General features: G+C 44.5%; 1 protein-coding gene across 1 annotated transcript in view; it reads right to left on the reverse strand.

Annotated features, from left to right (window-relative positions):
* LOC147693602 (X-ray radiation resistance-associated protein 1-like) overlaps positions 1-13,216 on the reverse strand; it is a 312,782-nt gene that overhangs the window by 24,578 nt on the left and 274,988 nt on the right. The window contains exon 17 of the mRNA XM_086933820.1: positions 6,612-6,717. Coding sequence (XP_086789946.1) covers positions 6,612-6,717 — 106 coding nt within the window. The remainder of the gene's footprint in view (positions 1-6,611; positions 6,718-13,216) is intronic.

A 13,216-nucleotide genomic window follows, 5' to 3' on the forward strand; every position in this document is an offset into this window, starting at 1 on the left:
GGCGGGGTGTGGTCGTGGTCCCTATGCCAGAAGACTCTGCGCCTCTGGCAGTGGATGGAACATCAGGGCGTGACCCTGGTGGTTCAACACCTGGCAGGTTCCATGAACACCAGGGCGGACCAACTCAGCCGTCGGTGCATGATGGATCACGAAAGGCGTCTGAACTGAGACGTGGTGCAAGGCCTCTTTCAGCAGTGGGGAGAGTCTTGGTTAGATCTATTCGCCACAGAAGAGAATGCGCAATGTCATCAGTTCTGCGCATTGGAATTTCCAAGGCAGCACTCGCTCGGAGACGCTTTTCGTTGCGAGTGGAGCTGCGGTCTGTTGTACGCCTTTCCGCCTACACCCCTTCTGCCCAGAGTGCTGAAGAAGATCAGACTCAACCAGGGCCCAAGTTATCTTTGTGGCTCCGGACTGGGCACGAAGATACTGGTATCCCGAGCAACTCAGCATGTCTGTCGACCCCCCCGATTCATCTGCCTCTTCAGGAGGACCTTCTGTCGCAGCAGCAGGGGACGGTCCTCCACCCGAACCTGTCCAGTCTCCACCTCCATGCTTGGAGATTGAGCGGCGACATTGAGCCCATTTGACTTGCCTCCTGAAGTTTGTCATGTGATTCTGGCAGCCAGACGTCCCTCCACAAAGTCGGTATATGCCTGCAGGTGGAACAGATTTGTGGCATGGTGCACAGCAAAGGCTGTGGATGCACTCTCTGCCCCCATTTCTGAGGTTCTCCTCTTCCTTCTTTCTCTTGCCCAGCAGGGCTCTGCTCTGGGCACTATCAAGGGCTACCTTTCTGCCCTTTCCGCCTTCTTAAGGCTACCCGATCAGCCTTCTTTGTTCAAGTCCCCGATTGTAAATAGGTTCTTGAATGGCATCACTCATATGTTCCCCCCTGTTCCTTTCATGATGCCCCAGTGGGACTTGAACCTGGTTCTGACTTACCTGATGTGCGCTCCTTTTGAGCCGCTTCATAACTGTCCTCTCAGTCTTCTTACACTTAAGAACTACTTTCCTGGTTGCCATCACCTCTGCCAGGAGAGTGAGTGAGCTCCAGGCTTTTTTCCTACAAGCTTCCTTTCCTTTCTGTCCATCAGGACAAGGTTGTGTTGCGGAAAAGACCCTCTTTCCTGCCCACGGTAGTCACAGCCTTCCACATCGGGCAGTCCATCACTTTGCCCACCTTTTTTCTGCCTCCGCATTCCTGTACAGAGGAAGAGCGGCTCCACCGTCTGGACCCAAAACGTGCGCTCTCATACAATCTGGATCACACACAGTCCTGGGTGGATGACCAACTCTTTGTTGGTTACGTGGGCGCTAAGAAGGAACGGGCAATGCACAAACGGACCATCTCTCAGTGGGTCGTGTTGTGCATCAAGACATGCTACTCTTTGGCTAAGAAGGAGCCTCCTGTTGGGCTGAGGGCCCATTCCACTCGGTCCACGGCGGCTACTACTGCCCGGGGCCTGTGAGTCCCCTTGCAGGATATCTGTCAGGCAGCTACGTGGGCCTCGCTGCACACGTTCGCAAGACACTACTGCCTGGACAGCCAAGTCCGGAGGGATGGCTTCTTTGGCCGTTCCGTCCTCCAGGACTTTCTGCTGTGATTATTGGTTTGCAGACCCACCACAGGGGTTGGGGTTGGTATTGCTGGGGTATCTATTCTAAGGTAAGGAATCTAATACTAACCTGTTTCTTTCAGATGCACAAGTTACTTACCTTCGGTAACTATATATCTGTAAGAAACAGTAGTTAGTATTAGATTCCTTACCGCCCGCCCATCCTCCCCCTTCTGCGAACCGATATCTAGGGTTACGGTCATCCCCTTTTAGGGCCCTAGTTTCATGGCACCAGTGCTGGTTTTTATCATGGCTCTGCGTTTCTGGCGCAGAAAAGCTGTGCATAAGAACTGATGTCAGCGCGCGAGGGCAGCATCTAAGTACTCCGGCGACGTCATCCCGGCGCCAACACCGACGACAGACGCGGAGCCGCAGACGATGCCTACCAATGCGCAAGGGTACTGCTATGCAAATGTTTCCGGATCCAGTCTGACGCCTGGGGATATTCTAAGGTAAGGAATCTAATACTAACTACTGTTTCTTACAGACAGATATATCGTTACCGAAGGTAAGTAACTTGTGCAATATGAAAGTTCTCTCGTAGGTGATCTCCATTGATAGTTGTAAGCACTGAATAGTCCCGCCCACATGTGGGGATCCCAGGGAGGCATGCAGTTATTTAAGGGCCATTTAAAAGAGACAAATATTATGCAGCATATGGGAGCAGGCTACAATGGCCAAATTATTATCTTGTAAGGGGGCCATAGAAATAGATATGTATATAATTTCAGGATGCTTTGGTAAAAACAGCATAAATGCTTTTCACAAAATCTTTTTTGACAGAGTATTGAGATGAAGGAAAACAGGACAGTGTAGCCCCATAGGCTGTCATTATATGAGTTGCAAAGAAAGACTATGCCTTAAAGAACCTAGAGACCATAAGTATCACATTGTGCTCAGCAGGTGGCAGTTGTTTCAGTTCTTTTTGAGGTGATGCGTCTTTAATGAAATGTAGGTACATCTGCTTACTCCACCGCGGAGGAGGGCGGGGGTAGCTTATGGCTTCAGTTGAGATTCCCCTACAAGAGCATTGGAGTTACAGGTAAGAAACTGTTCCTTCTTTCGTTGGGATCTCCACTGATAGTCATAAGCACTGAACAGAGTAGCAATCCCATCCATGCCAACAGCTGTGGAGAAGACAGAGGAATGAGAAAGGTAGCCATTCAAGTAAATAGGTTTCTGAGGGAGGCCTGTCCTACTTGAGCATCTCTAGTGTCTGACACCAGGCAGTAGTGCTTGGTCAATGTGAGAACTGATCTCCATGTAACTGCTTTGCAAATATCCTCTATATAGATATTTCTCATTAAAGTAGCAGTAGTTGCTTTACCTTTAGTGGAGTGTGCTTTTGGTTTAGCTGATAGTGTCTTGTTAGTTGCTTGATAGCACAGCAGTATACAGGAAACTATCCATAGGGAAATGGATTACTTGGAAGTGGCTAGCCCTGTATAGACCGGACCATAGTTGATAAACAATTGGTTTGATCATCGGATGTCATGTGTCTTATCTAGATAACACCACAAGACTGTCCTCACATCTAGAGAATGAAGGGTCTTTTCAGCTGGAGCAGAGCGATTCTGAAAGAATGTTGGTCTAATTAACGTGGAAATCTGAAATAACCTTAGGGAGGAATTTTGGGTGAGTCCGCATGACTACTTTGTTAGAGTGAAATACTGTGTATGGTTTGTGAGAACATAATGCTTGGATCTCACTAATCATTTGGGCTGAAGTTATTGCTACAAGGAAATCTTTTTTACCAAGAAAGATGTTGCAGGGATGCCTTGTGAATGGGCTCGAAAGGATCCTCCATAAGATGTGAAAAGGCTATGTTTATCTCCCAGGGAGGTGAAGGACACCTAATGAGAGGAAATGCTTCTTCAGTAAGAAACTTTCCTTACCACTCCTGTATTTCTTTATTAGGTACTCTACCTTGCCTTTCTAATTTGCTCTAAAACACCTAAAATGGAAATATTCAAGAAATATGCATATACAGTTAGCAAAGATAGAAAAGACTGTGCCCTCTTTGCACTTTCATAGATATGAAGTTGCACGTTTCATGGCAGATTCAAATGGGCATGTAAGAGTGAATCCTGTAGTACTACTTCCTTGGCTCATAAATGCTTTTGTCAATCCAAACTTTAGACCTTGATACAAGATCTTGCATGTGCAACTTCTGCCCTAGTGATCTATATTTTATAAGCTAGCAAGACGTTACTCTCTTCATAGCTAATGCAGGAAAAAATTTCCCCGTAGGCTCAATGAGGCTAGCACCTATGACATCATATCTCTTGATGGAGCTCTGTGCTACCTGTCCTGAAGGCGACAGAAAATTTGGTTTGGTATACAACAAGAGGAATTGTTCATTATTAATCGCACCACCAGAACCACCTGAAAAAATAAATTTTCATGAGGGCTGACCTTATTGTAGACATGAGAGAGTAGCTCTGCATGCCCCAGGAACAGCTTTCTTACATGGTGTTTCCTGTGATAGATGTACAATAGAATGTTTCACTTTTGTCTCCTCCAGTGAAGAGGTGGTTTTCCTACTTACGGGTCTCACTCACCTGCTCACTGATCTGTAGGTGCTGTATCATGCACCTCCTCAAAAGCTTTCTTTGAGATAATAAGTACACATAGAAGACATAATAGCAGGCCCCTGGGTCTAATTTAATATAGAGGTGTTGAGGTATCCCTTTCTTAGGACGATTCCCTTCACCCACCCAGAGGTGGCATGCTTCATCATAGGGGATCTCCTCGCACTACAAATCTAGTTGTAGTGTGGGCTACAACCCCCACTCTGAGAGGGAGGAGCTCTGGGGTGTTTTGATAGAGATGATGAGGTATATTAAACCTTTGGATGAGCAGGGTGTGGGGAGGGATGAGTGAATAGGTGAAAGTGATTAAAACGAACTCTATGATATGCTGGACAATTTTAGTGTTGCATACATAGGCCAGGATTAAAAGATACAGCTAGGACAGAAGGAGATTCAATCTGTCAAATCATAGGAAGGTCGACATGTTTCAGCCTGAAGCTCCCTGTAGGGATGCAGTGGCTTTCATCAGGACCAACAGAGTGTACAACAATGAAGTGCCAGTGACCACTTGGATTGCCTTGAAATAGTGGAACAAATGTGTATGTCAAACCACTATGTGGAGTGCTATGTCACTCAGACTTGGGTTTTACTGGTCAGCAAGCTACCCAAAGTGTCTGGTGAGCACATAGATACCTAGAACCTCGGTATGACAGACTCCAGATGAGAACCAATACCTTACTCAGCGAAACACGGTCTCAACGTAGCCTGAACCCTGTTTAAGTACAAGTGTCTTGTCTCAACAAGCCACAACGTGGCGAAGCATAACTTGTAAGACCAACTCCATGAGACGCTGAGCGATAATGAGCACTTCATAAGTGCAGTCAGTCAGTGGTTGGCTGAATAAATAAAGAACTCTCTTTTAAGAACATGCTACATTTATAACACAAGTTTCCGGTTCACTGAGGTCTTTGAATTTAGACCAGGAGAATGGAAAATGTGTTGATATTCCATACCTGGGTAAGGCATTATCCCTAGATCTCAAATTTACAATGCGCTCCTATCTGGAAACAAATCTTTTCTTGGACTTCTGGATGGAAGAAGTGTATAAACACATGCAAAACAAACAAAATTACACTTTTGTACGAATCTAGCCACCATTCTAAAACCTTGAAGATGAGCCTCTATATGGTTCGTTTTTTTTAGCATTACAAACTGCCACTGGAAAGAGGACTATTTTAGGACGCTTGTCGAAGTGATCAAGAAACTGATAGAGGACCAGGCGAAGCACTCACTTAAGAGGCTGATTTCCCCACAAATTAACCTCGATACTAAGTTGAAAGACACTACAGTGACCAATGTCACAAGGGAAATGTTGAAACAAAAATAGCACATGCTTGACACACCAACAATGGATCTAAAACAACCCTTTGTTTTTGCACTTCTAATTAGCAATAATCTCAATTTCAGTTCAGTAAGGATACAAATGCATGTTATGAAAGTTCGAAATGAGACACAGTGACAGTATATTCACTTGAATGGCAAATAATTTTGGCACCTCTGTGCTAGAGGGAACAACAATTCAACTATGCTGGTGTAAGCCTAGGAAGCAGAGCATCTAATTTGCTCAGGGCACAAAATCATAAAACATATAACAGGTTGAAAATTAGAAGAGCAGGGGACATGGGACAATTCTAAAAAAAACAATAATTCACCAAGTTAGAGGCTAATTGCATATGTTAGTTTCCTGCTACTTTTCAGATTTGGTAAATGCTCTCCTGCTCAAGGTGGTGGCTTCTTTTGTCCAGGAATCTTGCCTTTGGAACAAGTTACATTTACACTTGCAAACTCAGCCTGGCTATCTAAAATGTGGCCTTATCCTATCCTTATTAACAAGTTTAATACCACCAGAAGACGTCCTCAAGCAATAAAAGGCCAGATAAATATTACATACATATATATATGCCTTCAATCGAACAGAGAAGCAGCAATAACTAGAGTGGCATAAAGGCATATATACATACCTGGACAACAAGCTAGAGCAGCAGAGGTCTAGTGGTGTCACCTATGCTAGGTGCTAAGATGCAACTGTTGAGTTATTGGGAAAACAGGGTCTGCCAGCTGCTTCTTAATGAAGAGTAGGAACCCTGCGGTTTGAGAAAGGTTGGAAAGCTGTTCCATTGCTGTGTGCTTTCTGTGGAGAATTCATGCTGGACCCTTCATTGAACTAGTAGCACCTTCCCAGACAAAAGGACCAATCTGGGCAGTCGATAAATGTGAATTTTCTCCTCCAAGCAAAACAACCAGTGCAACCCCTGGCCTCCATTTTCATGCTGGGTTATTAGGCTATGGCCCGGCGATACTTCACACAAAATCATTATTAAATGTTAAGTCTTTTGTTAGACCATTTTTTTGACGTAAGGCAGAAAAGACAATAGAGAAATGTATAAAGAAAGTAAAGTACCTAGAGGTTGCTCTGTGTAGGGTTTAGCTTTCTTCATACTTGATAGTATATCTTCTAATACTTCTGCTTTGTTCTTTTGAAGAGGAATGGATGGTCCTTTCCCAACCTAAAACCAAACCAAAGTGGAAAATATGACCGATTGCATTTGTAATGTGAAACATGTGCATCTCTTTTATATGAAACCGGTTACACCCGAAGTAAATATGTGCCAAAAAATCTAAAATGCGCAATAATCACAGTTTAAGTGGCAATCTATATAGTTATAGAAATTAAATGCAATATTAAGTTTAAAATGCCCAGAAATACCTATATGCAAATCTGGTTCAGAAGTTGCCTTGACTTTTAAGAAACCAAGCAAATTATCGGAGGTGTACTATAGAAGTGTAGAGTACAACATCACATGTGGTCGAAGGGAACACTGTATCTTACATATCCATGTGAGGTGCTTCGATTACCTTTTCAGAAAGGTAGGGCACAAATATAGCAAATACAATTGACTTCTGGCTCACTGCACGTTTTATCCCTGGGTGAAACATTCTGTGTTTGCATTTTGTGGAAGTTGATCCTCAGGCACACTGAGCAGGAGATCCTCCTCAATTCACATGTACGGATGCTCCCTAGTGGCTCACTGTTACTTTTTCTACCCCCTAACCATATTGGTGCTTTTGCCGCCACCAAACATTCAAATAGTTACTACTAAACTGGACATTTGTTTGAGCCCACCATCCATTATTGCATAAATTTGCTCCTTATCTGGAATGGTGGAGTAGGTAAATAAATGATGGACAGGAATGCAGTCCTGAGTAATTACCAGCGATAAGGCAAAATCATTAATTCCACTCATCAATTTTGTTTTTCTTCGCTAATTAATGACGCAGCGCTCCATCACAGAAGTGACATTCAATCAAATCGGAAGGGAACCCACTCCATATCATGCATTGATTCAATCTGTAGGAAACATATGACATGAAATCTATCTTGGTCTAACCTCACTACCACCCCCACTCAACCAGGCCTGTGCCCGCTATTTCGCTATCTCAAACAGTGACACACGGAGAAGGAGCGTCTTACTTATTTAGACACTGTGAAGTGCTTCATGTCTCCATGTGGTTAATTCAGAGCTCTGACAGAAAGAAGTCCAGCATGATGGTTAGATGGAATAGTTGGTGCCATCAGGTTGGGTAGGTAATGTAGTGTTGGTCCTATTCTGTGCATTGGAATAATATATCCTATAGATTTGACGTAGGACTTATTTGTCAATAGGTCTCTATTGAATATACTAAACTTAATTGTGTGTGCCAGCTAACTCAGAGGTCACTAGAAACGTTCTCGAATTCACAAGAAGGGATTAGTTTCTGACAACCGCATAAACATGACAACTTTGTTTACCAAGAATAAGAATATATCTTTCAGAGTCACGGTAACAATAACAATAGATAATTATTTTACTCACGTCAAGCTTTGTTTCTACATAGTTGCAGAGCAATAGAGAGACAGGCGTTTTCAATAAAAGGTTTATTGAACAGTCTTCTTTCTCATGCAAGAGAAGTGAACTGCTACAATCGTTAGACAGAATGCAAAGTATAATGCGTACAGTGAGAATAGTATTATAAAATAATACTGTAACAGCATGGTATGGTTTCTAAGCCATAAAATACATACATAAATAACATAGACTAAAATACTCAACTGGTGCTTCTAAAATATGCCTACCCCAATGTACCTAACCTAAGTCTAGTACGAGGGAAGAAGTAAGTATTGTTTAGCATAGGTTTAGTTTTTTGCCAAGAATCTACCAAAGGTGTCTCTAGGTTCTAATCGGCTCCATACCTTAGAATTAAGGAGGACTGGTATCTCTTTCTTGGGACTCGATTTCCCAAAACCCCACAAGGGGAGTCAGAAACACTGGAGCTGGATTCTCTCGAGAGAGAGGAGGGCAGCTTCCTGATCAGTGCGTCAACTGGAGAGTCGGCTTCCTTCGGCACTTGCTGTAGCGAGCTGCGTCGGGTAAGTAGGCTGTCGATCTGCTCCGAACCACCATAGCAAGTGAAGGCATATTTATACCTTGAAGGTGTTTAGGAATGCCATGTTTGACATAAAGTCGGGCATATGAACTTCATAAATGAACCCCTGGGGATTAATATTCAAGCAAGGGGAAGTCCCTAACGGCTTAAGCTGGTTTACCAAGAAATCGTTGTCACGTTTGGTGAACGGATGAAGGAGCCATGCCTGTATTTGGGTAGCATGGGCTATGCCTAAATAAGGGCTTGATTTATATTCCTATAAGGGCAACATGAATTGTACATATATAAGGGCATGAATCGGGAAAGTTCAATCGGAACCTAAAACGCCACACAACAGTAACTGAGTGCAATACTTATCAGAGCCAACCTTGTCCTGTGTTGAGATACACTGACAGCAATCTTAAGAAGTTCAGGAGTTTCATGGACTTGATTTAGTTGTATTCAGCTCTCAGGTAGGGGTTAAGGGCATGCCATAGTTCATACCATGAAGCCTTCAGAAATATGCCTCTGTGTTTACTGTGTAGAAAGACATGTGGTTGATCAGGTAGGCAGACAAACAGTGAAAGTCTCTGGTTGGGGCATGTATTTAAGCCCTTTGTCCCAGTAAGCTTTTTGGATGGTGCATAAGCTCCCCCCTCTGTAGCCACGGTAGGGGGAGAAAGCATGCCAAGGTCTGGGGAGGTATCCAGAACACTGGCATCACCAAACTCCTCTCACCAATCCGGCTCTTCAAACTGGTCTGCTAGAGGGTCAACAGACCCCTCCCAGCCCTCCTCACCCTCCTCTGGCTGCCACTCAGGGCGCGAAGGAATGCCAGGGAAGAACAGCTGCACAAAAGTGCCCGACGGCGGTCTGGCTCCATGTCCATGTCGAGAGGGAGGCCAGGGGCACGACCGGTGTCGGACGCTGAGGCGCCCTCAGAGGAATCTGCACCGGGGAAGGTACCGTGAGGTCGTCTGGCATCGATCTGGATCCAGGCCTGAATCCTTGGGGGCGTTGTGGCACCGAGGTCAGAGCTGCCGGCATCAAAGGCCTAGAGCCCCCAGCCGAGACCCCAGGGCCCGAAGACGCGCCGGCCGAGTCTGGCTTCCCAAAGATAAAATGGAGGGCTTCGTAAAATGCACGAAGCTGAGGAGGGGACACTCCGGCTCCCGGCAAAGGGAGGGACGCGCAGAGCTGTCCCAGCAGGCTCCGAGGATGGAGCCGGAGAACGACGACCCTCCGTGTCCCGCGTTGCGTCGGCCGACGGACGAGGAGAAGGCGAAGAGCGATGATACTTCTTTGCCTTCTTCTTGTGCTTCGACTTACCGGGAGACAAAGACTTCGATGACGAAAGGTGCTGGTGGCTCCGCTACCGGTCCCGTGACCTTCCCTCGACTGAGACCTCGAATGGCGCAGAGCTGACTGCCGGGCCTTTAAAAGCTTTCGGGACCACTCCCACAAAGACTTTGGATTCAGAGCCCAGCAGTTTGAGCACGACTTTGGGTCGCGCTCCAGGCCCCAAAAGCACACAAGGTGCAGATCGGTAACCAAAATCAGCTTGGGACAGGAGTCACAAGGCTTGAAACCGGGTCAACGACTTGGCATCCCTCGTCCACCAGGAGTCATAAAGACTTCAAAAAAGATGTCAACAAAGTCGAAAAAGGTTAGTCAAAAAGTTACTAAGGGTACTGCTCTCTCCGGATCTGCCCTGGCTGGCGTGGAAAAAGAAAGAACTGACCTCAGCGTGCAGGTGTGGCGTCTAAGCAGATACAGCGACATCATCCTGGGGATAACGATGCCGGCAACTAACAAGGAATCTACCTACGCCACTTACTGATGTGCAGGGAGACCGCTGAGAAAATAAATTCCAGATCCAGTCTGACGTCTGGGGACAATTCTAAGGTAAGGAATCTATAACTAATAGTCTCTTTCAGATAAGTGGTTCAGCTGAACTTCATGGTAAAGGTAACTGGCTTTGTGGAGCCCTTCCTGGCAATAATCTCCAGCCTGGCCCCTCGGGTGGATATTGGGAACCAAAAAAAAAAGGGCACTAAGGACCAGATGTATGAATATCTAGTCGCAAAATATTGGTTGCAAATTGCAAACTATGTACTAATAGGTTGATTTTTAAAAATCTGAATCGTTGTGTGTCACAATCTGACTCGCCTCATAAATATTAATGTGATGCGTTGCAAATTGTGGCTCAGTGTGACTGGACACCATCACGGGATTGGTGGCCTGTTGGGGCCAGCTGACCACCATGACTGTGAGTGCTGGTCAATTAAGTAAACTTTATTTTTTAAATGCAGCCTTATGTCCTTGATGGAAACTGGACTGTGATAAAAGTTTACTTTTTTTTGTTTAAGATTTGGCCCCCTGGTTTAAGGGCAATAGGTCCATGTGGGACTCCTTCCCTTTTGTTGAGACATTACCACCTCCATTGAGGTGTCACTTAATATATCAATGTTTGGTGATCTGGTTTTGGTCACAAAACAATGATACTTTAGATATTGATTTGTTATTTAGGAGTATTCCTACAACACCCCCCTTCCAGATACTGAAAAAGAATCCAATTTAAGGAGTCAGATGAGCTTTTTCAACTCCTTAAAAGGGATTAGTAAATACAACAAAATGTTTTTCACTGTTGTAACTGCTGAATTGGAGTGTTTGCAACCATTAAAACGTTTAGTACATCTGGCCCTTACTCAGAGGGTAAAATCTTGGCAAGTGGTGAGGAGACCTCATTGACTATGAAATCCAGCTTTGACCCATTTAGAGCTTTAGGAGCAAAAACCAACCACTTCAGTGGGAGCTCGATGATATATTCAACTCGGAGGTACCTTAGCTTGGAGCGTGCCCCACTGGAAGACTTTGAGGGTCAAAAAGCAGACTAGGTCCCAAGGTAAATACTTTACCTTTATTATTATTAAATTTGTAAGGCGCAGCAGCTACCCAAGAAAGGTTTCCCGGCACCGGAGCTAATCAGAAGAATGTGGCGCAGCCTATTAGGTTACTGGTTGAAAAGCCAAGTCTTAAGGGATTTGCGAAATAGTGTGTATGCCGTTTCATTTGGAATGGCTATGGGAAGTGAGTTCCATAGTGAGGGACAGAGGCATGCAAACGATCTGCCTCCCATCCAAGATAATTTGATTCTGGGCAACGAGAATTTCTCGAGTGGATGAGCAAAGGCACCGGGAAGGCACATAGGGATGACCGGAGACTGCAGATATTTGGGGGCAACTCCGGTTTTGATTTTAAACATGTAACTCAGGGCTTTGAACTTGATTCAGTTCTCAACCCTGAGCTAGTGTTGGTCTCGCAGATGATTAGAGACGGAGGTGGCTCTAGGGACACTGCAGAGATCTGCGTGCGACCAACTAGGTGTATCCGACTTCTTCTCCATCGCGGCCAGCCTAAAATTACACTCAGGTCCAAGTCAAATGCAAAGTGATCATTTACGTTGGTGCTTTACATTTCCATGATACGTTTTTGCCTTAAACCTGCATAAAATTAATATCTCACTTCCCCTTATCCAATTTTAATTATGTTGGTGCCTTTACATTCGTTAAATGTTTCTTTAAGTACACAGCTACTAGGGGTTGAGCAGAGATTACCTAAGAACTGTGTTTTAGCCTATTCAGATTGTGTTGAACTCGTTGGCAAGACTATCCCATTCTAAATTAAAAACCCAGTTTCTGATAGGGAGCAAATGGATTCTCTGGATTGAACAAATCCTTGGTTCTTTACTTCTCGGTAGGTGGATGGGGCATTTACGAACTTGTTGGCTAATGAAAAGGCACTGATTTAGAAGCAGGGCCTTCAATCACTATAAACTCAGTCTTAGCTTTATTCATGCACAGGAACCTATGGTTTAAATGTCAGGATTACATCTTGGGGACACTGATATCGACTCTGTGCTTGAATGAAAGAGACTCCCTAGAGGGAAATTACAGCGACAATCGCTTTCAACAAAATACAACTTCATTTTAGTTGGGTTCTCAGCACCATATACTAAGTAGAAGTGGACTTGTGTATCATTAGTGTATATTTAGGTCACTCACTACTCCTCGAGGAGACATTGGACATAAACCTATCTCATTAGAATTCCTATATTCCCCAGAAAAATTAATTTTAATTTCACACCGGGTGCAGGTTTTGTTTCTGCTAATTTAACATTTTGCTACATATGTTAAGCAATTTGTTGTGTGCTTCCTGACCGGCTTCACTTCTTGGTGAAACCTCTCAATAGTTACCAGAAATGTTGAGCTTGAGGCTTGGCAACAGCCTAGGAGCCACAATACCGAGTAACTCAAAGCCAGGCAGGGGGAAGAGGTCCCTACGCACGCACCAGTTGCAGGAGAAACTGCAGGAGGGCTGCCTGTGCGTAGGCTTCGTTATGACCAAGATTCAGCTGAACATTTCACAAAGCTGCTCTTATAAACTAGTCCCCGATGAACAGGTAAGGCTTGAAATACAGAGGGAGTTAGATGGAAATTGATTAAAATTCATGGATAATTAAGAAAATGTAATCTATATTCTAGCTTTAGATGAAAGAATGAGAATGACTGTAATAATAATAAATTATGAACTAAAGGAATG

Source organism: Lissotriton vulgaris, chromosome 8 (assembly GCF_964263255.1).
Source record: "Lissotriton vulgaris chromosome 8, aLisVul1.2, whole genome shotgun sequence".
Taxonomy (NCBI): domain Eukaryota; kingdom Metazoa; phylum Chordata; class Amphibia; order Caudata; family Salamandridae; genus Lissotriton; species Lissotriton vulgaris.